Source organism: Streptopelia decaocto (assembly GCF_964273445.1).
Source record: "Streptopelia decaocto genome assembly, chromosome: 1".
Taxonomy (NCBI): Eukaryota; Metazoa; Chordata; class Aves; order Columbiformes; family Columbidae; genus Streptopelia; species Streptopelia decaocto.
In genome coordinates, this window is record NC_138663.1 from 113,981,341 (window position 1) to 114,007,057 (window position 25,717).

General features: G+C 58.7%; 2 protein-coding genes across 6 annotated transcripts in view; both read right to left on the minus strand.

The window, feature by feature from the left end:
- The window catches only part of BCOR (BCL6 corepressor), an 82,065-nt gene extending 56,893 nt beyond the window's left edge, over positions 1–25,172 (minus strand). For 4 of the 5 annotated variants that reach the window (XM_082073588.1, XM_082073590.1, XM_082073589.1 and 1 more), the window contains exon 1: positions 1,067–1,574. The gene's annotated coding sequence lies outside the window, so the exon portion shown is untranslated. Of the gene's footprint in view, positions 1–1,066; positions 1,575–24,938 lie in introns of those variants that run through there. The other variant, XM_082073586.1, reaches the window with a different exon arrangement.
- On the minus strand, positions 5,198–8,349 carry LOC309443622 (uncharacterized protein). Its single transcript, XM_082060730.1, has 2 exons — positions 8,002–8,349; positions 5,198–7,019 (listed from the first exon to the last, which is right to left on the minus strand). Exon 2 carries the CDS (start codon positions 6,430–6,432, stop codon positions 5,464–5,466), a length of 969 nt encoding a protein of 322 aa, XP_081916856.1. The 5' UTR covers positions 6,433–7,019; positions 8,002–8,349; the 3' UTR covers positions 5,198–5,463.
- Positions 25,173–25,717: the final 545 nt, after the last annotated feature.

Here is a 25,717-nt window from a genome sequence, read left to right on the forward strand (position 1 = left end):
TTTTGTCGAGGGGAGGGGGGCCGTGCTCTTCGCCTCCCCCTCCGCAATCACCAAACCCGGGATCCGACAGACATCGCGTAAACGAGAGGAAAAAAAAAAGACCAAAAAACACCACACACACACATCGAGAAAGAAAGAGGAACGCGAACGCTCCGCAGCCCTCGCCCCCGGACTCGCTCCACGAACATCAAATGCATGCCTCATATGCTGCGCAGAGCCGCCCCACTTGGCCCCGGCTTCACAAAGCAGCCTCCGCTGCCTCCCTGCCTGGCCGTTCCCCTCCGGCCGGCCCTTTGATGGCAAGCCCCGAGCCTGCCTCCGGCTCGCTCTCCAACTCCAAACTACATTTTAGGGCTGACTAAACTTCCGTGGCGCGCCGGACCTCACGCCAGCACAGCTCCGCGCACGGGAAAACCCCGGACCGCCCTGCCCCACGTGCGCGGCGGCGCCCGCCCCGCCGGGGCGGAGGGAAGCGGGGGGGAGCGGCGCCCCGGGCTCTCCCGGCGAGGGAAAGGGAGCCCGCAGCGGGCTCCCCCCGCCGCCCACCTGCCCGCCGTCCCCTCCTCTCGGCGGGGAGCGCGGAGCACAGCCCACCCGCCGCGGCAGCCGTCCTCGCTCCGCGGGTCGGCAGCGCCGCTCCTCGCTCGCCCCGTCCCGCGGAAGCCCGCACCGCCGCTGCCCCGGTGCTTTCCCGATCGCAATATGCGAGACGACGGGAACACCATCACTACTCCTCACAGACGCACTGGAGCCAACAGCACGACCGGCAGCTTCCCCCGCCCGCCTCCACTGCCCCAAACAAGCATCTTTACAAGCAACTGCCTCCAAACTTCCCCTCTACCACCGCAGCCCAGGAGGCGCACAGGGAGACCCCTCTGCCCCGCCGCCTGCCCGCCACCCCTGCTCGAGTCCCGATGCCCCGTGCCGTAACTTTCGGCGGAGGCGCCGCCGCGCCGCCGTTCCAGCAGCGGGGCGAGTGGAGCCCCGCGGCCACCCCGTCACCATGGGACCTGGAGGCGGCGGCGGCGCTTCCGCACGGGAGCTGTTCGCGGAGCGGAGCACTGACCTTCCCGCCGCGCCGCGAGTCCCCGCACCGTCGCCGCGCCCTGGTGCTCTCACGGGAAAGGCAGCCCCGTCGGGGATGGGTGGGTGAGAAAAGTTTCCCGATCCCAGTCCCTCTCTCCGTAGGTGCGTGTGCCGCGTCTTGCCCCGACGCGGAATGGTGCGGGAAGGCAGGGAGCTGCAGGGCGCGGGGAGAAGGAGCGCGGCTGCCGCCTGCGCCGACGGGGCAGGTGCCCGCGGGAAGGGCTTTGCTTCTCGGTTCGTCTGGGCTCAGCGGCGGGAGCGAGAGCAGCAGCCCGCGATGCTCATTCCGGCTGCCGGCTCTGGTTTGGCAGCGCCATGTTGCTGGCTTGCTCCGGGCGAAGTTCCTGCGCTGGCGAGCGCGGCGTTCCCCACATCTCGCCGCGCCGCCGTCTCCCGTGCCCTGGCCGCCGCGGCTTTGTGTGTGTGTGGCTGGGGATTTAATTCTCCTCCTCCTCCTCTTCTCCTCCTCTCTCTCTCTTTTTCTTCCTCTTCCCCCCCCCCCTCCCCTCTTTAGTCCGCCGGGAAAGCCGCTCTTCCTCACCTTGCCGCTGGGAGACCGGGCTCCGTCTGCTGCACGCTGCGCTCCCTTCGCATCCCCCCTCCCTCTCTCCCTCCTCCTCCTCCTCCTCCAGCCACCGCCTCCCCTCCCTTCCCCTCCCCCCGGGCAAGCGCTGCACCGAGGGAGCCGCCGTCAGCAGCAGCGGCGGCAGCAGCAGCGCCGCCACCGCTTTTTCCCTGTGCAAGTTTCCCCCTTCCCTGGCTGCGTTTCCCTACCCAGGCTGGGCTCGCCCGAGCGCTCGCCCGCTGCCCCCCCTTGCCCTGACTAATTGATTTACCCACCCCTGCCGCACTGCCGGCCCCTCGCCTCGCCCGCTCCCCGCGGCTGGCACAGGTCGCTGCCAAGCTGCGGCGCCCCAGGGGGACTCAGCGCTCCCCGGCCGACAAGGAGAGGAAAGCCGCCCCCCCGCCCCGCCGATACTCCCCTCGCGCGCTACCCAGAAGGCCAGTGGAGAACCGCAATTACCATAAAGCTCCGCTCACTCCGCTCCGCCAAGCTGTCAAAACCCCGGCGGCAGCGGCGGCGGCGCTGCCAGACATCGCTGAGAGGCTCCGCGGCAGGTCGCGCCGCGCTGCCGCCCCCCGCTATCCCCTGGCCCCTCCGCTGGACGCCCCCGGTCCTCCCACCTCAGTTCCCCTAATGCGCCCCGCCGCACCGCGGCGCCCAGAATTCCCCTTCGGTGGTGCTGCCCGCGCCCCCAGCCAGACCCCCCGGTTCCGGGTTTCCCCCGTAGCGTAAGGGCATCCCCACCGCCCCAGGACCCGCCGACGGCTGGCAGCCTTCCTAACCCCCCACACAGGTCACAGCGCGCACGGACCCTATCGCTCGCAGCCTCCCACCCATGGAGGGGGTCCCCCCGGGCCAGGGGCCCTTCTCTGATCCCACCCGCCGCCCCCAACTTCGTGGAGTCCGCGGAACGGACGCGCTGATTTGTGCCTTCCCCGCGGTTCCGTTCTCCAAGCTGTGAATCGGGATGGAAAAAAAACCACTCGTTTGTCAACGTCTGCATTGCGCGGGGAGCGGGGGGGGGGGGGGTATTAAAGCGCGTTTTCGCCTGATCCGGCTTTGGCAGCCCTTTACGTGTTTTTTTACCGCGTGTGAGCGGTGTGGCAATCCGGGGTGGGGTGGCGACTGAAGTGCCGTTTCCTTCGCTGGCATTTCTACGGCTGCTTTAAGATTTCTGCCCGGATTGAGGAGCCCTTTAATCTCCGGGTTGGTAGTTATCGGCTGCATCTATTTACTTTGGCAAGGCAACTTTTGGCTCGGCGAGCTCGACTCGTAAATTTCACGTTCACAACGCCCAGCCCCGCCGATACTCCTTAGTTTGCTCCCGTGGAGCCCGTGGTGTGGAGGATCCCGGGGCTGCCCCATCGCGGGCCCAGCAGGCCCTCAGACCCATTGCTCCCCCGCACCACCGGGCGCCTTCCCGGGGAAGCGGGAGTTTTGCCACCTCACCGCCGCCGGCGCCGCATCGAGCCCTTCTCGCCGCCGCTCTGTGTGGGAGCGACCGCCAGCCAAACGCCAGGCGATTAATGCGGACAGTTCCTCCCTCGGGAGATTTTTAATCGCCACGACCAAGACGCTGCACGAAAAGGCAGCGGAGACGGGGGCTTTCCTCGCCGAGCGCGCACAAGCAGGGCGATGAGCATTCAGCGCCAGAACAGGACGGCCGGGGCTGCCTGCCTGCTCTCCGCCGCTGGTGCTTATCTCCGAAGATGGGAAAGCAGGAGTTCCCGAAAGTCGTCTCTACCAAAGCGCCCCTTCCCAACAAAAAACACCCATAAGTTTTTAATCGAGAATCTAAGCCACGTCTTGAAAAAATGCGGGGATTGCCAGCTGCTCGGGAAGGAGGACACAGCGCACACACATACACACGCAGCCGGGTCACGGCCAGCGGGTTGGTATTTCATGAAAGTGCCATCACGGGCTTTGGGTGTTCGCTATGTCGCTCTTCAAAAACTCGCCCGTCTCAAAGCAGAAGTGAAATATCCATCGTCTGAAAACCGAAACTCCAGCTCGGCTTCCTCGCAGTGAAGCCCGGGGAACCACGAAGCACGGCGGCCGGACTACGGTCCTGGGGCGCCGGCCGGGTGTATTCACGGCGCGGCAGACAACGCATCTGAAAAGGCTCCCACACGTTTTTTTAATCTCTGATAACAACCAGAAGGACACCTGGCCTATTATGCTGTAAAGCTATTTTTTATAAAGATGTTTTAGAGCTAGACATTAAAAGTTATTAGACTGAACACACGTGAGTTACAGACACACAGCTGGAGGAAAGGCCTCTTTTATTTTTTTTTTCTCCTTTTCCTACGGAAAACCTCATTAAAATTGCTCCTTTCGGTAGAAAACCAGAACTAGCCCATCTCCCGGCGAGGTGGCCGCAGCCGCGGCTTCAGGACTGCATGGATCTGGGCTTTGTCTTTTCCCGCACGACTGGATCCACGGTGCCATCGGCCCCACTTACATCACAAAAGTCGCCCGCTTCCCTTCCCCCGGGCTGCAAACTTCGGATCACGTGTGTGCACCTACAGCATAGGGCTGGGTGGTTGGGGCTGTTGTGTTTTTTTGTTTTGTTTTAACTAATGACTTCAAGTTATCGGGGTAAACTCGCTCCGCTTTTCTTTTTAACCGCAGTTAAACTTTCTTTGTGAACGCAGTTTCCTCCGTGGTGGGGAAAAACAGACCCGCGCTTGTTCGCCTCTGTGCCTTTTTTGTTCCCCGGGTCCCCGAGCTTTGCAGCGGGAGGCTGGCGGCTCCCGGAGAAGACATTGGGGCTTCAGTTCGCTCCTCTCGCGGCCTGGCTCGGCCCGGCTGCGCGCCGCCTTCCCCTGCCGCGGGTGCGGCGAGCACCGCCGAGCTAACCCCGGAAAATTCAAGAGCATGCTCTTGCTTTGCGGATTACTGGGCCGCCTCCCCCTCTCCCACACGCCCCGGAGGGAGCTGACCCCCGGGTCAGGCCGCTGCACACTGCGCTCTCTCCGGGAGCGGCGGGAGGGGGCTCCACGCACAGATGCTCGGGGCTCAGCCCTGCTGCTGCTGCCGCTGCGGAGCCGGGCGAGGATGCGCTCGCTAAAACGGCTGCTCCGATAATTCTAAGCACTTAACCTCCTCGTAAAGACAAATCCATTGTTAATGGCAGAATGGGCTTCTCGCAGGAGGCTTCCAAGTGGGATGGCTTTACGCCGGCTCTCATTTACCTCCAGCGCCGGCTCTAATTGGAAGCCTCCCCCCTCTCTCCGCCTCCGGTTCGCACACATCCGAAAGTTAGAGGTTAAAGCCCAGGAGCGACGAGGCCGCCCCCCCTCTGCCCCCCGTTCCCCTACCCACCAAACGGCAACCAGAGCACGCGGGTCTTCCCGGGCAGAGGAAATACGAAAGAGGGGAGATGGGCGCTGCGAAGGTAAAATGAATTAATGCAAGCGAGGTGCTCAGACAGCCTGGTGATGAGTGCTAGGAAAAGCCTATAAATAACAGATCACTGTCCTAAGCTCTGAATTGCCCTGCTTGAGTGTGTCTTAAATCAGACCTTTATCATTTCTTATTGTAAGGCTGTTTTTAATGGAAGTGTAGAAATCTGAATAACAAAACAAGACAAGCCTCAATTGGCGTTATACAGGGTCTGCAGCGCTTTCAGACCTGACACGATGCCAGCATATGGTTACACCGCCATGCAAACTCCTCGTGCAATCAAAGGGGTTTTGCATAGCACAAGTACTATAATTTTACTTCATAGTTCAGGGCCACTCTGTTGACAGGAGATCCATTATTTTCTCTCCTTCTCCCCAGAAGGGCCAGAGACGCTCTCGGTTCACGGACTAAGCGCCACTATCTTCCTTACAAAGGCGAATGACAAATTTCTCCAGTTGCGTTTGCTTGCTCCGCACCCTTTCCCCGCTCGACGAAAGAGCGGAGATGCTCGTGGTCCTCCAAGACCTGTTTGCCGTCCGGAACGGACAGCCCAGGAGGGACAGGCAGATAATCACAAGCACGACTCGGCCAGCCCCCAGCTGGAAAGCTCGGCCTGCCGACGGCCGCCTGTAGCAGCGGCCGGGCGAAGCGCTCACCGGGCCCAGGCAGAGCTCGGCGCAACGCCGAGCCCACTGGGGCGGCCGCGGAAGACGGGTTGGAGGTACGGGCCGTGCTCTGGGCGGAGGATGAGGGGCGGCAGCCCCGCTGCAAGCTGCCCCCTCCACTTCCATACCTCGGCCATTTTGTCGGCTTGCGGCGCGCCTGTCACCCCTCGCCCCGCCTCGGCACTGTCTGCTTGGGCAAAGGGCTACTGCGGGGACCCGGCCGGGCAGGAGGTGAAACCAGGGCCGCCGGCAGCCCCGGCCGCTGCTCCTGCCAGCGGGGAGATGCAGCCGCCAGGCAAGGCCCTGCAGGGGAGGGGGCGTGCGCCGCACAAGTCTAAAGGGAGGAGTAAAAATAGCCCCGGCGAGGCTGTCGCTCTCCTCGCCTCCCCCTGCTCGGCGGGGGGCAGCGGGCGGCTCGGCGGGGAGGACGCCGGTGGAGGACAGAAGCCGCAGACAAAAAAACGGCCGCGGCCGGAGAGCGGTGCGGCTGAGGTTTAGTCTTCGCCTTTGAATGCGATGCACGGGAGCCGGGCGCTGCACCCCTCTTTCCCGGTGGGGTTTCTCAGCCCCGGGGGACGCGGTCTGCGACCCGTCGCCGTCCCTCGGTGGCCTGGGAGGAGCGGTAGCGAGCGGCAGCGAGCGGCGGCTCGGCGGAGGCACGGCTGCTACCACGCTCTTGAGTTTGTAATACGGTGGCCGGGGAACCGCCATGGTTTGAAGGTGTGTTTGTGCAGACTACAGCTTGTATGTTAATAATTGGATACAGTCGATGAATCACCTCCGTCCTCCTGTTTTTGTTTTTGTGTTGTGTTTTGTTTCGGAGGGGGTGGGGAGAGAAAACGAGGAGACGATGCCGTGCCTCGGCGCTGAATACCAGTTCCGCGCCCGGGTTCATAAACACTGGGGTTATTCACTCCGCCCCAGAGGTGACAGCAGAGGCCTCTGCCGTCGTCCGCGCCCCGCGGCGCGGCCCCCAAGCTCGCTGATGTGCGGAGCGGGATTTGCGCCACGGCTGGAAGCCCGGCAGCGGCGGGTGGCTCGTCGGGGTGCATACATATGAAATGAGAGCCTGCAACATCAAAGCGGCAGCGGAGAGGGGGCAGGGAGGGGCTCTCGGTGGATACACGTGTGTACTTTTCCAGAGAAAAGCCCCTATTTTTTCAAATCGGATTTTTTTTTTCTTCACTCCCATGGCAGACACGAGGAGAGATTCTTTAGTTCTGTACTTAACACTTCACAGTGTTTTTAGCAATTAAGGCGAGAGGGGGGTGGGTATAAAGATAAGCCACTTTTTCGCCCTGCAAGTGTGAAAGATAAGATAACAGTAAGCTGGGGCAAAACGTCTGCTTACAACCTCCCCCCAGCGATTCTCATCGGTCACCTCTTATCGCATAAAATGTTCATTTCGAAAGCAGCTTCAAAAAACCAAGGGAAAATAAAAGTATTTTCCGTTCAGAAATACCATATAAAACCCCGTCCTCACTTCATCCGCCTATGTCGTGTCCCCCCGCCGCCCCGGTACCCAAACCAGGACAGCAGTTGCTTCCTAGCGCGCCTCTCGGAAGCCCAATTACGCAGGTAATCAGAGGACTGAAACCTGCCAGGCGCCGAGATTAGCAGCGCGCCTCGCTCCGCGGAGCTCCCCGGCCGTGCCCGGCCTACACCGCAGTCTCAGGCGGGGGACGCAGCCCGCCTTACTGGCCTCTCGCTGCTTGTAAAACGAGCAGGGAGCTCCGCTGGGCAGAGCCCCACGCAGGCACCACACGCGGCAGCGGGTGAGACAGAGCGAAACCCGGGCTGTTTTTTCCAGGTAGTTTCACCACAGCACCCCCGACGGCATTGCCCCCAGCCAAGCTGCAGGATCCGCCGTCGGCGGCCGCGCTCGGTGTCGAGTGGCTTCGGCTCCCTCCCCGTCCTCCCCCAGCTCCTCCGGCCGCTTCCTACTTCACGGACGCCCCCGCGCCCCACCGCCCGGCAGTCACAGGCGGAGGCCGCGGGCAGGCACGGCTCCCGGCGCACACGGCGGCGGCCCTGCCCTCAGCGGCACCGGGCAAGGCCTCTCCGCACCCGCTACGGAGCCCGCAGGCAGGATATAGGCACCGCTCCTCCTCAGCCGCCGGGCCGCAGGGCTCAGCGCGCCCACGACCGCCGCCACGGTGCTACGCGCTGCCTTCCTATCCCCGGGGGCCTCCCCCTGGGCTCAGAGTTTCCCCATGCCGTCCTTGAGCCGTTGGCACCTGCGATAAGCCGAGATGCCGAGTAGAAAAGGCTTCCCGATACCTCCTCGAGGGCAAGGCACGGCCACGCCGTGTCCTCACTGCCCTGGGAAACCTCCGCTCAGGCCTCCACGCGAAGCAGTGGACTGTGTATGGCGCGGACCTGCGTGCGTCCCTTCGTTCCCCGGCAAAGCCAGATCCAGGACCCTGCACGGGAGCCGGGATGGTGGGGACCCCGCGTAGTCCCAACGTGCTCGGGGCCAGAATGGACCCGGGGTGGATCAGCGGGGAGCCGAGACGGTGGGGAGGACTTCCCCGGGCTCGCCACATCCCCCGTCTCCTCCCGCCGCCCTTTCTCAGAACACAGTCGGTGCCGTGCTCTCGAAGTGAGTGGGTCAGCAGCTGATGACAAGGGGAAAAAATAAGAGAGAGAACGAGCGAAAAAAAAAAAAAAAGAACACCCTCCCAAGCCCTAGCCTAGCGCGATTACTCATCCCCAGAGTTCCCCTAAGTCAGAGAAACTTGGCGAAGTCCCAAGGCCGAGCCGTTAGCACGGTCTGAGGCTTCCCGGGCACCTTCCGCCGCGGGGCCGGGGCCGAGGGCGCGGGGCACGGTGGGGGCGGAAGGCCGGGGCTGGGGCTAGTGGGGAATGCACATCCCCATCCCCGGCGCTCTTCGCGCTCGACTTATTGTGGAGCGTTTTATCTTCACAGTCACATCGGCAGCTAACGAAGCTCGGCGGCTGCAGCCCACACGACTTTGGTTCTCTGCATTTATCCTTCAATAAAAGCCGATTCCTTTATTAGAAACAGGAGACGTGTCTCCTACCGCCCCTATCAAATCCCAACTGGCAAGGCGCAGCCGACACCTCCCCCTCAGCCCCCCCCGCCCGAGAGGGGCAGGCGGAACCACCCCGCGGCCTACGCCCCCCCCCTCCGGACCCCCCACCGTGAGCATCCCGCTCTTCCCCTCTCCAGCCCCTCCACGAACAGGGTCAGCTCTCACTCCCTCCCACCGGGGCAGGCAAGACCCCCTCCCTCGGGCAGAAGCAGCCGAGGCCAGCCGGCCTCTCACCGCCCCGCGCCCCCAGCCCCAAACGCCCCGCGCCGGCACGGGGAGCCGCCTCCCCCTACCACCAAATCAATCGCCCCCACCAGGCGCACCCACACGACTTTCGTTCCCTTGCATTTATCGTTCAATAAAAGTCGTTTCCTTTATTAGAAACAGAGGAGACGCTTCTCCCACCGCCCTCACCTCATGCCCCCTCCGCGGGCGCAGCCAGCGGTCCCCCTTCCACATCGCCCCCCGCCGAGCGCAGCCCGCCCCACCCCCCCCTCGCTCCCAGCCACCGCCGCCCCCTAAAAATAACAATAACAGTAATAACAATAATAACAGCCGCCGTCCCCAGCAGTCGCAGCAGCCAGCACCCCCCCTCCGCTGAGCCCAGCCACCCCCTCCCCTTCTCTCTCAAATCCCACAACGCTAGGCGCAGCCAACCCCCCCCCCACCCGCCCGCCTTTCCCCAGGCGCAGCCAACGACCCAGCAAATCCCCTCGCCAGGCACGGCTCGGCCCCCGCCCGCCTCGCAGCCCCCCCGCCCGGGCACCGAGCAGGTCTCTGCGGCGGCTGCTTGTGTGACTCCGACCGGAGCTGCCGCCGCGGCCACTACCGGGCGGGGAAGGTTTCCCCGGGCGCCTCCGGGAGAGCCGGTGCTCGGAGGATGCCAGCCTACTGTGTCGTGCCGCTCGGTGCCGTGCCCCGCCGTTCCGTGCCACTCCGCGTCGCGGCTGCGGGGAGAGCGCTCGGCGGAGATCTCCCCGCCGAGGAGAGGCCGGGACGGAGCGCGCTCTGTATCGCATTAAATTAATCGCCCGGCTCTGGAGGAGGCAGGTGATTCTGCCAAACACAATGAGGGGTTTGAGCGCTCCGGAATAAAGCGCCGTTCATGGGGCCGTAGCCGGCAGTGCCCGGCTCCGCCGCGGGATCGCTGTGTCCCGGGGGATCCCGCGGGGCTCCCCACAGCCGTCCCCAGTGCGAGCAGCTCCGGCTCGGCGCACCCCACCCTCGCCCTCGGCATGGAGTAAGGGAGGGCGCGGAGGGAAGCTGCGAGCTGCCTCCCCGACACCGAGGGAGCAGTAGCCCCCAGAGACGGGGGGAAGGGCTGCACCCCCCACCGCGCGCCCCTCTGGGGGCGGCCCCCTGGGATGAGAAGACAGAGCATCAGCCGCCCGCGGGGAAGCAGGGGCCAAGCGGCGGGGATCGCGAAGCCTGCAGGGCAGGGCAGCGCCGCGGGGCCCCCGGGCGGCCCCCGGGCGGGCGGCGCTGCCCGGGCTCAGGCGGTGGCAGGCGTTGTTTTCCTCGGAGAGCGGAGGAGGAAATCTCCGAGTTTTTAATGAGGGGGTGCAGGAGGGCTGAGCGCTGGGATTACACGGCGCGGAGACAGAGCTGCGGGCTGTGTGTGCGCGCAGGGCTGGTAGTCTCCGCCCGTCTGCCTGCTAATCGCACGTTTTCCGCTGTTAAAAAGAAACAGAGACGCTGTGACCGAGCCCAGTGCTGTCTCTGTGACTGTGACATGAAAAGATGGCGCTCTCTCCCCTCCCCCAGCTTCTCCCTCGGCTTACACTTCCTCCCCAACAGCTTTTGCCTTCCAGTTTTTTAAAGCCCTGTTTTCTCCCTTCCTTCCCCTCCTCTCTCCCGGCCGGATACCACCAGCTTCCCAGCCGATCGGGGGGTTCCCTCGCTTGCGACGATTTTTTTTTTTTTTTTTAAATCTCTACCTCGCTATTTTCACCTCTCCCTTTTCTCGGAAACCTCGATCTCCCTTCTCTTTATGTCTCGCTCCTTTGTGAACTTCTGCGGCTAATGGGAGGCAGTTCGCGGGAGGCGGGTGGGGGAGAAATGAGAAAAAGGGAGGAGGGGGTTACCCAGCCGCTTCTTCCCCCTTCCATCTATTTCCTTCCTCTCCCCTGAGGCAGCAGGGGTAGGAAAGCGAGTCGGATCGAGGTGTGCGCCTGTCGAGGGCGCAGGATCCGGGAGGAGCGTGGCCGCGTCGGCGACCTGGTCGCGCTGTGGCTGCCCCGCCGCCAAGGGAGCGCCCGCCGAGGGAGGCCCTGGGGGAGCCGTGCTGGAGCAGCTGCAGGCATCCCCGGCGGAGGAATCTACCTGTCTAGAAATGTTTTACGATGCTGCGTGCACTAAGGCGGTCCAAGCTCCCGGAACGGGTCGCGGGACTGGCCGCGGCCCCTCTCCGAGGCAGGAGGGCTCTTCTGCCGCCTTCCACCTCTCTCCTAGCGTTCATCACCAGACCGCTCCAAGTGCTAAGTTGTTGGTTTTTTTCTTTTATTTCTTTTTTCTTTTTTTCTTTTTTTTTTTAAGCCTGCAAATTAAATTCAGCGCCGCTCTCTCCTATTTTCGTGTCTGTTATGTTAATTGCACTTAGTGGTGGGGCGCTGCTCGCCAGGGATGCATGAAGGCCTCGGAGATTAACCGCAGGCTCCTATTCGGACTTTTTTCTCAGCAGCGAGTTGCGAGGCGCTGCCGAGGAGTTCGCACTATTCTGTGTCCTTTCGGGGCGTGCTGCTGCCGGCCGGCCGCTCTGAAACCGGGGCCACCGACTCACAGTGGCAGGGGCTCCCTGTCCGCCCGCAGATCTATTTGCGTAAGGATTTGCATTGCGGGAGGACAGGTATTTTTCCTCCCCGTGGATGGTAAAAATGCAAAATTAGTGCCACTGTTTCCAGGCAGAGACGCCACGATTACGCGATCTCGCTGAACCTGTCCGTTTTGCTTTCTGGAGCAGGGAAACCGGACACTTTTATCAATGACTCCTGGAGCCGTTCTCCCGAGTGCCCGCCGTGTTTATCGCCATCTAACCCCAGGCAGCTCGCGAGTGCCGTGTCGCACCCCCTGCCCTTGGATATCCGTGTGGCCAGCTGCGCCCCGCAGAATTACTCGGCCTCGCTAGAATTAGTGGGCACGTATGGCCTTCCTAGACTCGTCCTTTCTCCAGCACCTACTTCATCTTTTCGTTATCAGGGGACAGAGTGTGGAGTGACTGAGTCTAATAAGTTGTCCACTTGTTCATTTCAGGAGCATTGATTTCTGGTTCCAAGGCACTCTGTTCTAGCACTGGCTACAGCTGCAGGGCATTTCACAGCTGGTCCTTCGCCTAGACAAATATCAGCGAGAATGTGAGCGTTATTAGCCACATAAATAAATCATTAACGTGCACACAAATGTTATTTTAGCATAACTTCCAAGGAGAAAATATCCCGGCGGGGCGGCGCATTGCGTTGGACCGGCCTCCGCGCAGCCTCGCCGGTAGCGGCGGGCCGGGGACCGGCACCCCTGCGGCGCGGAGCCGGGAAGGAGAGTCACAGCTCTCCCGCTCCCGATTGAACATTAACAGGGCCGGCCCGCCGTGGCACGGCCGCGGGGCCTTGCCTCGCAGACCTTTGTCTGCTCTCTTGAGGCCGGGCGGGGACGGCGGGCGCTTTTCTCCCCAAACGCGACGGCACTAATGAGATTACCGCCCGGCTGGCCGCAGCTGATGTTTCGAAGCGCCGAGCCCGCGGGCACAGCCCAGCCCAGCCGCTGCGCCTCGTTAACACGGAGCCCACGGCAGAAACGACGTTTGCTTTTGGCCTCCCGCGAAGGGCTGCCGGCTCCCCCCGTGCCCGGGCGGCGGGGAGCGGGGAGCAGCAGCCGCCGCCTGGGCCGCGCTCGCCCTGCCCCGCGGAATCCCACGGGTGCCAGTAAAGCCCTGCCTGGGAGCCCTGCCAAGGCGGTCTCGCTTTGATATTCCGCACCACGGCCGCTCCTCCGCTTGCTCCTAATCACGCAAATGCGAGCTTGCTCCGGCACTCTCCGTAATAAACACTGAGCGTATTTCGCCGGGCTCCCAACGTAAATATTGTATCGGAGGAGCGGGGCTGCTGTGCTGGAAAGCTGAAATCTTCCACTTTTTCGCACTTAGCAACCGACTGAAGCGTTGTGCCCTCCCTCCCCGAACCAGGCTCGGTGTGATTTACTTTCTGGTTGCGATGCAGATATTCACTTGTCAGTTCAAGGGCAGGACAGAAACTGTGCAAGCGGAGTCTTGTGAACGGAAATCTCCCATTTACGAGATTCTGCTCCACCACCAAAAGCCGCCCTCCCGCATCTTTGTTCTGCATACAGTTGTTTTTATCTCCCCCCCCTCCGCCCCAGCGACATCTCCATCCGACCCTTCTTCCCACGTCTCACTCTTCAGATGGATTCCCAGTCTTTTCCCGACTGACCCTGAGGGAGGCGGCGGGGAGGGGGGAAAGGGAGGGAGACCTGGAGAGGTTGATGATGACTGACAAGGCAAATGATAAGAGCCGAAGCGACAGCAAAAGCAAACAGAAGTGGTCTCTGCTCTCTCGCAGGGCCCAGCCCCGTCCGCAGCCCGGCGAGTTGTGCCCGTGCCATGAAAGCAAGGTTGGCCTCCGCAGGCAGCCCGGCTTCTCTGGGGCGAGATAAACACATTTCGGTCACGTGGCGAGCCTATACGGTGCCATACTCCTATTTGCCTTCATCGCTCGCTTTTCACAATAACATGTCATCCGACAGCCAGCTTTGAGGCTAACCTCACCTCCCTGGCTCCCGGCCAGCCGGCCCCGGCCCGGCCATGCAGGGAGAAGCCGCCGCTCCCCCGGGAAGGCTGCACCCCAGCCTGGGGCTGGCTGCACCCGATCGGGAGCAGGAGCCGGGGCTGACCGCATCCCCGGGACAGGGCGCGTAAGCAAAAACGGTGTCCCCGCTGAGCTGCGGATGGGGTTTCGCCCGGGGACCGCAGGTGTGGGGCGTGTGGGGGAGGTGTCGGGTTCGGGGTGGGGGGGAGCCCCACATAGCCGGGAGCGACAAGCCGGGCGCGGAGTGGACTTCGAGCACAGGTGGGGGGCCCGGGCATCCCCTCCCTCGGAGCAGCAGCGGCGAACCCTGTCGCCCCGAGCACCGCGGCCGCCTGCGACAGCCCCGTCTGGTTACGGGAACAATGAGCCACCGCGGGCGCGCCCGGTGCCTCCCCACTGCCGGGGCCGACCGGGGGCAGCGCCGCGGGGCCGGCGGTGCAGGCGGCGGGGGAGGCGTGCGGGGGGAGCGGGAGGTTGGAGCCGGCCAAGTGCCTCCCCGCCCGGCGGAGCGAGTGTGCCAGTTAATCCCTTTATCCCCACTCGCTGGTGGCGGTGCGAGCCGCCGGGCCGGGAGCCACCCGCCAGCCGCCCGGGGAGGCGACGTGCTGGCTCCGCGGCGCAGATGTCGCCGGGAGCCGATCCCCACCAGCACCACCTTCACAACAGCAGCGAAGGGGACGGGGGGGGCGCCCTCCCAGGGACCTGGGCACCGCTCGGCCGCGCAGCAGGGAGAGGTCGGTTCTCGCCCTTCGGAATCCCCGAGAACTCCCTGCCGTCGGGCACCGGAGCTGTGCCCCATCACCCCGCCCAGCGCCCCGCGGCCTCCGTAGCCCCGCTCCCGGGCCAGGCCTCGCTGTCTCCACGCATCAGCATGGTCTGCAGCCTCCCCTCTTCCCGGCTCTCCCAGGCGAGGCAAGGAGCAGTTCCCGGTGCGGCGCCCAGGTTGGCCAGCCGCCCCTCGGCTGTCCGTGCTCCGAAATCCGGCAATTATGCAAATACACGGGATGCTCTCTGCTTTGATCTGAACTTCCTCGGAATGATCCCTTCTCATTACGGAGCATGAAAATGCCTCTCGGACGTGTAAAGTGAACTACAGAGCCCCTTTCATCCCCTTTTGTTACCCGCACTGGGCTCGTCTCTCCAGCCCCGCATTCCCCAAACGCCGGGAAATTGGAAGGAAAGGGGCTCCTGGGGGAGGCGGCGGGACGTGGGAGCAGCGCGGGCCGCTGGTTGTCATGGCGAGGCCAAGCGTCTTTCCAAGTTATGTGCGACTAATGGGTTTGTGCCCCGCTCGGCTCCGGGTTCACCTTTCTCCCCACTGCTCGGCTCCCCGCCGACCTCCCCGCCCGCGCCCCGGGAGGCAGCGGCTCCCCCCGCCCCGGCCGCCCCGCCGAGCAGCTCGCCCAGCCCCGATGCCTCGTCCCTCTGATTCACTGCCTGCATATCAAACACCGCGGGGTTTAGAAGCGGAGGCGGATGGGGGAGTGAGGACTCCCGCTGACTGGAGCCCAGTCCCTGAGCGACTTTAAACTCCACCTTTTGTTGCGCTCCTTACCACCTCTTGTTTCAGTTTTGATAGCTGAGACTAACGAGGCACTGAATGTATCATAGGTTTAGTACGTTTGCGCAACCGTGGATATGATTTTTAAGACTCCCGAGAGCCATGACTGAATTTTTTGTTATCTTCTTACTTTTTTTTTTTCCCCTTCTTCCCTTCGAAGATATATTAACAAAGTTTGTGCTGTCTTGAAAACTACTCCTCCAGTGTAAGAAAAACATTCTGACCATTTGCTGGAGGCCATTTTATGAAACCTCAATGAACTTAATAGCTTGTATAATTTCAGGAATACCAGGTGTCTCCTTAATTCCTTTTTCCCTTTCCCTGTCATTCATTCAGACAAGCCAGGAGCTCTACAGGCCAAGCGCTCGTTTGACAGACAATAGATTCCCACGTACCTGAGGGGCCTGCACTAGAAAACGGATGGACTTCCCTGCTCTGCTCATGTACGGTGAGGAGAGATAGCCTGAAACCTGTCTGTGAGACTGAGGAATGCACATGAAGAAGGGCATGGAGTAAGGGGGCTACCCTAAGTACGTAGGTTGCTTATTTTGTTTTGCTGGAATTCGCAATTTCATCTGGAGAAATATTGGTAGATGCAGCGTTAATGAAATTGTGCTGCTGCAAAACAAAGCTGAGCAAACAGAAGAAGGCAACTTATTTGAACTGTTTTTAAAATGTTGTCATGTTTATCAACAGCTGCTTAACTCTGATGCCTAACAATCTCTTGGAAAGGAAGTTTTATTAATGAAAAAAGAAAAGGCAATCCTCCTACCTGCTTAAAATTAAATTATTACAGTTTATAATGCATTCATTCAAGACCTCCAGTAATATGGGGGCTCAGGGCACTTGAAATACCTAATTCATACATGTCTTTAAAACAAGAACGGACCATTGTGATCAGCTGGTCTGACCCGCTACATATCATGGGCCAATGAATTTCAGCCAGACGTTCTTGTATCCGACTCATAAATTCTGGCTGAGTTTTTAGCCTGGCATCCAATCTTGCTCTGAAGACGTTTAAGTAACAGAAACCCACTGCTTGCCTCAGTTGTTCCAGTGGCTATGTCCCCTCACTGGTTTAAAAAAAAATGCACCTATTTCTGCTCAGAATTCATAGAGCTTCATTTTCCAACATAGGATCTCATTATGCCTTTGTCTGCCACATTAAAGAGATCTCTACTATCAGAAATCTCCCCATAGAGACACTTAGGGCACTTAAAGACTATGATCAAACCAAGTCATAGCCTCCTCTTGGATAAATTAATAGATGGGATTTCTTTAGTCTTTTGCAATAAGATGCGATTCCCACACCCTGAATCACTCTTGTGGCTCTTTTCTGATCCCGTATTAATTTGCCAATGCACTTTTAACATGCAAACACCACAACAGAGCCGGACACAGTATTCCAGCAATGGTCTCATTCACGTCAGAAGTGTTAATGGCATCATTAAGTTCACTTGTTTAAAACCCTATGCAGATTACCTTTATAGATAGCCTCAGCAATATGGACTTTATTAAAACCCCATTTAAAAAGTCGACTGTTTTCACGCAGACTAGTGTTGTTCATCAAATTCACAACGCTGAGCATTGCTCGACCAAACTGCAAAGCTAGCTTAGTTTTTCTGTCTGGGACTTTTTCAGTGCTTCATCAGCCCTACCTAGCCTTCAGTAGGACTTCTTTTTTTTTTTTCTTCTTTTGTCTGTAAGAAGGAACTGCTGCATATTCTCACAGTGGCACTGGCCCTGGCTGTGCACTAACAGAGAAGCTTATACACAGAGCTCCACTACACCATTCCCTCTTTTCCCTTTTCCTCTCCTGCAACGCAGAAACCCCAGTTAAGTTACAGCAAGACTAGGGGTAATTCAGTCGTTTCAGTGGCCATGGTGGGGCTCAATTTTGCGGCACTCCTCTCCAGACAGTTCACCGCTTCCATGAGGGGTCCTTTAACCATGGAACATGGCCTGCTTCATGCTGGGGGTTGGGTTTCTCCTTCATGGACACACATGAATGTCTGCTCCAAAGGACAGACAGTAAGCAAGGCAGAGCTGTCCCACTAGATACCAGATGAAACATGTCCTCTGATAAAGAAAGAGGAGCTGTCCTTCCTCTGGCCATCCTGCTGATGCCCAACCGATTTTCAATTTATCATCTCAGCTTCTGAGACAGCCTTGCTGTGCAAAGGCAGTGTGGAACTGCAGGATCTTGGAGGACTAAGCTCCATGTGTTACAGAAGCATTAACTACACTGCTCCAGTATCTTCCCAATCTCTGATCTTACCGAGCTACACCAGGAAACGCCACATACAGTGAGTGCCACTGGACTATGTGCTACAAACGTGGACTCTGTTCTGCATGAGACGTGGTCTGAGTTGTAGCCGAGATGCCCTGGATTATTTGGGTGAGACTGGCACCTGGTAGTCTCAGCTGTAGCTAGGTCTGCATTGTGCCGTGTCTTGTATAACGAGCGTGAAACAGTCTGCAGCCCAAAGATCTCTTTTCGTATCATTTGTACCCTCAAAAGCAGGAAATCATGTAGGACAGACATGGTCTTGGAAATGGCTTGGCCTCAGCTTCATACATGGTCTCTGTACTTCCCAACAAGACTCATATTTGAGCAACGGTCTTTTGTTTATTTTCCTACCAATTATAGGTCTGTTTCCATCGTCCCTGTTGGAGATTCATGTTAATCGTGATGTCATGGTCATGCATCAGACCAAAGGTGCTTTTCCCACCAAAGGCAATCAGACTGGCCCACAGTGTCTTCTAGTTCACTCAGTTCCACAGACTGTTCCTGCTGACATCTCTGCCCTAACAGGGGTCATGGTATGTGTTGGAGATGAGGTGAGCGTAGTGGGCCTGCATTGTGGTCATCTTTCAGTGGGAACGCAGCTACGACCCGCCAAGGAAAGCTGTTCCCCATATACTAGTGGTTCTCCGTCTGCACAGAAGTGATTAGGGGACTCATACACTACTTATTCTGCCACTGCCTCCAGGGACATGGCGCCAGTACAGTGTAAAGCCTGTGTAGTTATGCTTTAGCCCTGGGGTGAACTATGATGAAGCTCACACTGTTTTAGAGGACCTTGAAGCTGCTGCTGCAACACCCAGAGAGGCCCAGCCTGCATAAACCAACACCAAGACAAGAGCAGCACAGGATTAAGGGTTAAATTGCTTTTGTGTATATGCCCTGCCTCCTGGTCTATGCCACACAGTTGCACCACAACCACCCCTTTAAGCTTTAATTATCCACAATGAAATTATTTTTCCCATGACACATGGCACAGCCTTCACGTCCTACTAGTAGCAGCCCTCCCTTCGTTTATACTTTCCACGTGCCCTCGTTTTACTATGAGTCAGACACACTTGCCCTCTCTTCCTATGACTTACACTTTCCTGCCTCAGAGGACACATATATCAGAAGATACATCTGATGGCCCAGTTTATGGATGTCTTCTCGTACAATTGGCATCACCCCTTTCCAAAACCACTGCTAGATAGCCATCGAGTTCAAATCAAATTCTCTGTTAGCTCCAACCATGAAAAAGCAAGCATAGGGAAGTCACCTTTGTTGTAACAAAACACCCTTGAATTGTACGTAATTTTAGTAAGCAGCATATTATCCTCACTCACCGTACCAAAATGCAATTTATAATTTAAAAAAGCAATAACAATTCAAACCATCAGATTTGCACAGCTTTGAGGGACTGCTTACCGCAGGATGGGATTGCTTCTCTTCTTTCTAATTTACCTGCAAGCGCACATCACCCAGCAGCTCGTGACAACCTGCTCTTTCTTCCTTCCAGGCTGCTGCAGCCCACAGTATTCGGGTCTGAGTGGCTGTTTTGGGGTCTGCTCTCCTCTAACCCTCCGAGGGGTTTGTCATTAGTTTTCATGGAGAGCAGAACAAGGCTGTATGTGGAAAACCAATATTGACATTTCCTTGTTTAAATATCATACATCAGAGGGGGGTCACGGGAGCCAAGGCCACCAGAAAGGGTTCCCCCACAAGCTATTATTTCCTTTTAAAAAGCACCAGGGACCCAGCAGTCTCTGCTGGGCCTCACACCCGCACGTCTGCTCTTCTCTGTGAGCTGGCTGACTGCTGCCGCTGCCACTTAGCAAATACAGATGTTCAGGTCTTTTTCTTTCACTGTGGGTCTCACTCATTGCTGCGCAGAGCCCTGGTACTAAATGAATGCCTCATTTAAGCCCTTTTTTTCAAGGCTATACAAAATACACTGTTCACGCTCACCTCAGTCTTCACTTGCAAAAATCTACAGCAGTTTCCTATAAAATGGCATTCAAACTTATTTTAAAAATTAATTGAACCAATACATCAACAACTTTCATGTTTTCAGAGCCTGCACAGCCCTCGCCTGGGAAATGAGAACTGCGGGAGGGTAATTTTGCATTTAAATCAATGGAGCTCTCTTTCCTGACAAGGGTGCCTCCACACTTTGTAAAACCAAGCAGTCCTACCGGGGTTCAGAAGAAGAGAGCCTGTTAGGTGTCCTGCACCTACAGCACACCCCATCTCCCTGCCGGGGGCTTCCTCAGGGGCTGTGGGGGTGTAACCCCCATATTGAACCATCCAGTGCAATGCCACTTTGGGGTACTTCCATACCCCTGTACCCCAGTTCCATTCTCCTCCCAATCATCCAAGCAACACCCTGCCTGCCCTGCCTTATGCCTCACATTTTCCCCCGTTTCCCACATGAGAGTGCTTCACTTGGAGAGCGTGCAGGTTCTCAAGGTGAGATTGGATGCTGAGCTAGGAAAAAGGGTGTTTGGGGACTGCTTGGAAAAAGGACCAGGGAAAGTGACAGAAGACATGCCCTTTTCCAGGGCCAGAACAGCTACGAGATTTCTCTTTTAATCTAAACCCCTGAATGGATTTGCTGCCAAAAGAAAGATAATCCACATTATGTAGAAACAAAATTATATTCACATGAACACACGCACACAAATGCACACTGTTCTCTTCTAACTACAGGACACAGGCTTTGGGAGCGGTGGCCTCAGAGAGCCACAGCAAAGGAGACCAAGGCTGAAGCCAGGAGCTTCCCTGCCTCACTGTACCACCAGCATGGCTCTCCTGATCAGCTGCCATTGTAGTTTTTACAGTTTTGCTTCCCTTTTTTGGGCGGGCAGACACAATCTGCCTCCTGTGCATACAGAGTGCCCAGCACACTAGAGCTGCTGACAGGTAGTACAATACTTGCGAAGCTGGCGAGATAAAATACCACTAAAATTTAATGTGTCCATCCCTCCATTTACCTCTACACGTCCTGAGCCTTACCCTAGTCCAAAACTTCTCCCCGCTGTTTTGTGTTTAGATCATAGCCACAGTACATTAGATGATGCAAGGAAGAGTCATACCCTGAAGAGCTTACAAATCTAAACAGAGCCCAGACAGGCAGCATAAACAGAGGCTATAAGAATATGAAGAAACTGTTTAGGTGGTCATGTAGAAGTCTTCAGGAGATCTTGACAACAGGACTATTAAAACGTTTTTCCCCTTCTCAGGAGTGTTCTGGAGGTGGTGAGATGCTAGGAAGTGGTGAAAAACAAAGACATTGTGACTTGACAAACTGTTACTGAGTGAACATCAAACGTGCAAGCCCAGCTGCAAGAAGGGCTGCAGGCTGGTGGGGATGGGGTGCCTGCAGCCTGCTGTTGGTGGCAGGAAAGGGATGGGGCTATGCAGCAAGATTGGATGCGCCTGTGCTCCAAACTGAAGCAGCTTTCATATGCTTCGCTGTCCCTGCTGACTGCTCCAAACCATTGGGGTTTACCCGTTCTGCTTTAATAGTGCTCTTAATTGCTTTGTTTCTGAGGCTTAGCCATTGCTGCATAAGAGCCCTTCCAAGGAGATTTTTAAAATGCCTTCGGGACAGCGAGGGACAGCAGCAGGAGGACTATCTGAACCACTTTGGTCTGAGACATTGGGACTTAGATCCATCCAGGCATTAATTCAGTGAAAGCCAGACAGGATCAGGCTGAAACTGGCATTATGCGCTGTTGGAAGCAAATCCAATTCACGTAGTTTTAAGCACATGCAAAACATTTTCAACGGGGACCTGGTGTGCTTTATAAGAGCGCTTAAGGGACCAGGTGACTTTTAGTGTGGTGGATTTCAGTAGTGTAACCAAGGTTTAACATCGTGGCCATAGCTCTCCCTGAGGTAGGGATGACAGCAAAGACCAAGACAACAAGTTGGAAAGGGTTTTTTTCCTTTTCCATTGCCACTGTATTTTTTTCCAGCTTCTTGTTATGTATACTGCTTGAAGAGAAAAGCACAGTATCTTATCATCATGACACAAGCCTGTGTTTATCTCTCCCTGCTAAAATGCTGGCGAGAACAGCTCTGTGCAGAACCTATAGGGAGTTATGGAGACCCTGGGGCCATTTTTGCCTACTGCTTTTCAGGTTGCTGAAAAGTTTTGGTCCTACCTCCAGTCAGTGAACAATGAGGCCCAGGGCTAGAAACAGCGGTTGCGTATAACACCTATGCAACATCTCTCCTGTAACAAGGCAGGGACCCGTCAACTGCACCTAAACCCCATAATGCCCCTGGGAAATGGGTTCCAGCACTGATTTGCCACAAACGTTGCCCCAAATACGGAAGAAGCACCTTGTCTCAAGCCAACCTGAAATAGTTACGTAGACACACACATATCTGCTACTGTCTCACTCTTGCAATCTTCCTTCAGGTGCTTTCTTGCTGTGCAAGGGGGTGTCCCCAGGCCGTCACTCACATGTACCTAAAGGACTGTTTACCAGCCACAGCTTATATTCAGGTTTCCCCAGACAAGAGTTGTTACTCTAACATCTTCAGGCACACATACACAGGAATCTTTCTGAACACTGTGTGCATGGTGTTTTTCTCTCCTGCCCCCTGGCCGACCTAGGCTCGGCCTGGCCAGACATGTGCCACCCCACACCTGGTCTGCATGCTCTGCCCAGGGTCTGTCTCCATCTCCTGCTCCTTGCACAGCTCTGACACCAGCTGTTTCCACAGCACCAGAGCAACTGCTTGAGGTGCAACAAGGGCACATGAGTCACTTTCCTCCTAGCCAGCCCTGTCTGCTGTGCTCTTGCTCCCAGTTCTTAAGCAGCACTCAGAGGTACAGGCCAGGTTACAGATTTTTGCCCCTCTCTGGCTTTTGGGCTTAGCAGCACTGCTTTGTGCTCAGCACCCATGCTCTCAGCTCCACTGCACAGGCTGGTGGCTTGCTGCTTTCTTCCTTCACTTGCCCTGCCATCTCCGATGCATTAAAACCTCCCCTGGGCCAAGGCGAGGACACACAGAGTGAGCAGGTAGGCTCAGTGGGCATGGGGGCTGGGAATTTTTCCAGAGTGCTGGTGACAAGCATGAAAGTAGCTGGCTTGCTCTGCAAATCCAGGGCAGCTGGGAGCAGGGGTTCACAAGCAGGGAGGTTCCACTTGCAAAAACTGGGGCAAGGGCCACCACCAGGTTGGGGGCAAACCACCCTGGCTGGCTCCAGTCAGGCTCCCGTGGGACTGGGGCACAGCTCACTGCAGGACCAGACATTGCTTTTAGCCCCACACTGTGTCTCCTGGAGGGCCTGCACACTGCTCACCGAGACATGTCCCATCCCCACAGACCTAGAGAGCTGTCCCCGTGGGACACCTGGGGCAGCCCTGCCCCACTGCTGCTACCCCAGGCCCCAGCCCCAACAGCACAGCCCTGCATGCCTCCCCTTGGGCTGTGATGTGGTGCTGGCCCCTGGCAGCGGGTGTTCCCCGGACTTCGGGATGTAGCCTAGATCAGCCCGAGTCACAATACTGGCAGTGCACATCACCCTGTCATGAGGAGAGCTCACGATGTCCAACCTGGCTGAGGGTAGGGGTGGGCTCCAGAAAACACTATGTGCTTGGACTGCATAAAAGGTATTTATTTTGATTGTCCCTTGGCTATAACTTCCAGTGTTCCCCTTTGTTTTACAGCTGCTCAAGTTTACTTGCAGAATTAAGATAGATTTTGGGGGGAGGGGGAGGAAGGGGGTAGGAAGCCTTTGTTCTCCGGAGTGTGCTTGTCTTACTTTTGCATCATGTGGCCTGAGCGGCACCCCCTCCCAACCGTATTTACTCTATCTCGAGTGAGTCCTTTGAAGGAGAGGGCAGAGTCGTCGTTAACCCTGTGCGTGCCTGCTGGGCCCTCCGCCGGCAGAGCCCGCCTTCGGCGGGGCCACAGCGCGTCCTGAATCCCACAGCCGTGGGCGTCGCTTTGACGGTGTGTCCCCCACACAAAAAGCCCCACAGCGCCCATTCCGCGGCCGGTCTCCGCAGCAGCCGTGCACACGGGGAGCCGGCAGCGGTGGGCCTCTCGGAGAGAGCCCGGGGATACCCCCTTGATCACTAGCAGGCTAGCCTGCTTAACACGAGGTTGGTTGGAGATGCTTATAAACTCGAAACAGCTGCCGGGCTTTGCTCTGGCCTGCCTGCTAAAATACGCCGATCTCCTTTTAATCTGTTTCATATTCACAAATTAAGCACTTAGCCTAGGTAATAAATCATGAGGCAGTTTACGAGGCGAGCAGGAGACAAACAAGTGGAAAGGGAAAACAATCGCCTAAAAGTGCATTCAATGTAAACGGCAAGACGCGCTCGGAAAACCCAGCCCGGGCTCCCCTGGGCGGCAGCAGCACCCTGCAGCCCCAGCCGAGCCTCGCCGGCGGCGGGGGGGAGGTCGAGCCGACCCCGGCGGAGCGGGCAGCGCCCGGACTTGCCCGCGCCGCGGAGCTCCAGTCGCAGCCCAGGCTCCCGCCTTTGTCTCCCCCGGTACCGGCCGCCCGTACCGGCTCCACCTGGGAGAGACTCCCGCGGCAGCCTGCCTGGAAATAATGACTCGGGCTGGCGATAACCTCGTCTCGCACACACACACCGGCTTGGACTCGGCTGGGCTGGGGGGGTGAGGAAAGGCATGCCGGAAAAAATAAAGTGAGGGCTCCCCTCACGCCGCAGCTTCTCGCAGAGCCCGCGGGGGACGTGGCGCTCCGCGGTGTCCCGAGCGAAAGAAGCCCGGAGAGGTGCTAGGGGCCCCGGAGCCCACATGCCTGGCCGCTTCGCTCCGGTGCCACCGGGCACGGGGCGGGGGGGCAGCTGGAAAGTAACGCTTTGCTTACGAGAGTTGCTTCCGGGCCCCCTTCCCGGCACGGCCGGTGGAGGGGAACACCCCGGCTGGCGAGGGAACCCTACCTTGGACCACTGTCACGCTCACCACGCGAAAGGGCGGCGCGGGTAGGACGGGGCTCCGGAGGGCAGGACTTATCCTGAGCCCCTCGGCTCCTGCGGCGGGAAAGGGGAACGGGGAGGCAGTCAAGCCTGCAACAGTGCCGGTCGGGCGCTGGTAGCGGGTGACCGGGGCGGTGCTGGCCGCGGCGGCAGCCCGGGACGCTTCGGTGCTTTCCCCGGAGGCTCTTCCCGGGACGGCCGCCAGCTGCCCCGGGGGACGCAGGCGGAGGCCCCAAGACAAAAGACCCGGCGCTAAGACCCCTCCTGGCAAAGGCACAGCCAGCCGAAAGTATTTCAGCAGAGACTTTTCTTCCTTCCCCGCTGCTCCCCCGGCGGGGCTCTGCGCTGGGCCGGTGGCTCCGCGCCGTGCCGAGCCTTGGCAGCGGGGCTGCAGCCGGCTGCAGGAGGAGGTGCGCACAGAGGACGGTGTGCGGGGCAGGGGGGGAGAAGGTCGCCAGCATCCCCCGGGAGAGGTGAGGGGGGGAGCGGTGATTTAAAGGGACTGCCGCGAAAGGGAGCGACACAGACCTGCGGCTGTCCGCCGAGTGCAATCTGCCGAGCTGCGGGTGCGAAGAGCGCTGTCAGGGGCTATTTATCTCTCGCTGGAGCGGAGGCTTCGGTCCCCGCATCGCCCGCCGGTAACAATGGCAGCGCCTGGCGGCTCTCCACGCGTCTGGGAGGCGGAATGGATGGCGGAAGATGCCGCCGCGCTCCGTTCAGACGGGCTCGTTCATGCATCCCTCTTGGCCAGAGCCTCTCTTTACTGCCGCTCCGCCGAGAGCTCTAGCCCGCTCCCCCCCCCGCCTCCACCCACCCCACCCCCGCCCGCCCTTCCCCAATTTTCCATTTTCAGGACTTTGGCGCGGAGCCAGAAATGTCAGGAGGGGATGAAACTTGACACAGAGATCTCAACCCAGAGCGATTTCCTCCCCCCCCCCCCCCCCCCCCGCCTCCGTCCCCAGCCCCTAACTTAACTTGAAGATAGTTTGGCCATATTTCAGTTTGAAAAGAAGGGGAAATTGCAGGTCACTGGTGCATGGTCGGGCCGGGTGCATTTTTTTAATTTAAAACGGTAGACACCGAGGCCTGAAAAGCATCTGCAGCCCGTGCACTTAAACTGCTCCTCCCGGCCGCGGCGCGGTTAACCCCTGTGTGCCTCGGCCGCCAGCTTTCCCTGCCCGGGGGGACTTCGGCCCCGTCCGGGCAGCGAGCCCAGTGCAGAGCCGCATAGAGGGGCCAGGGCAGCAGACCCGAGCGCCGCACCACCCTGGCTCCCCCCAGCTTGGCCACCGCACTTCGGGGCTGAG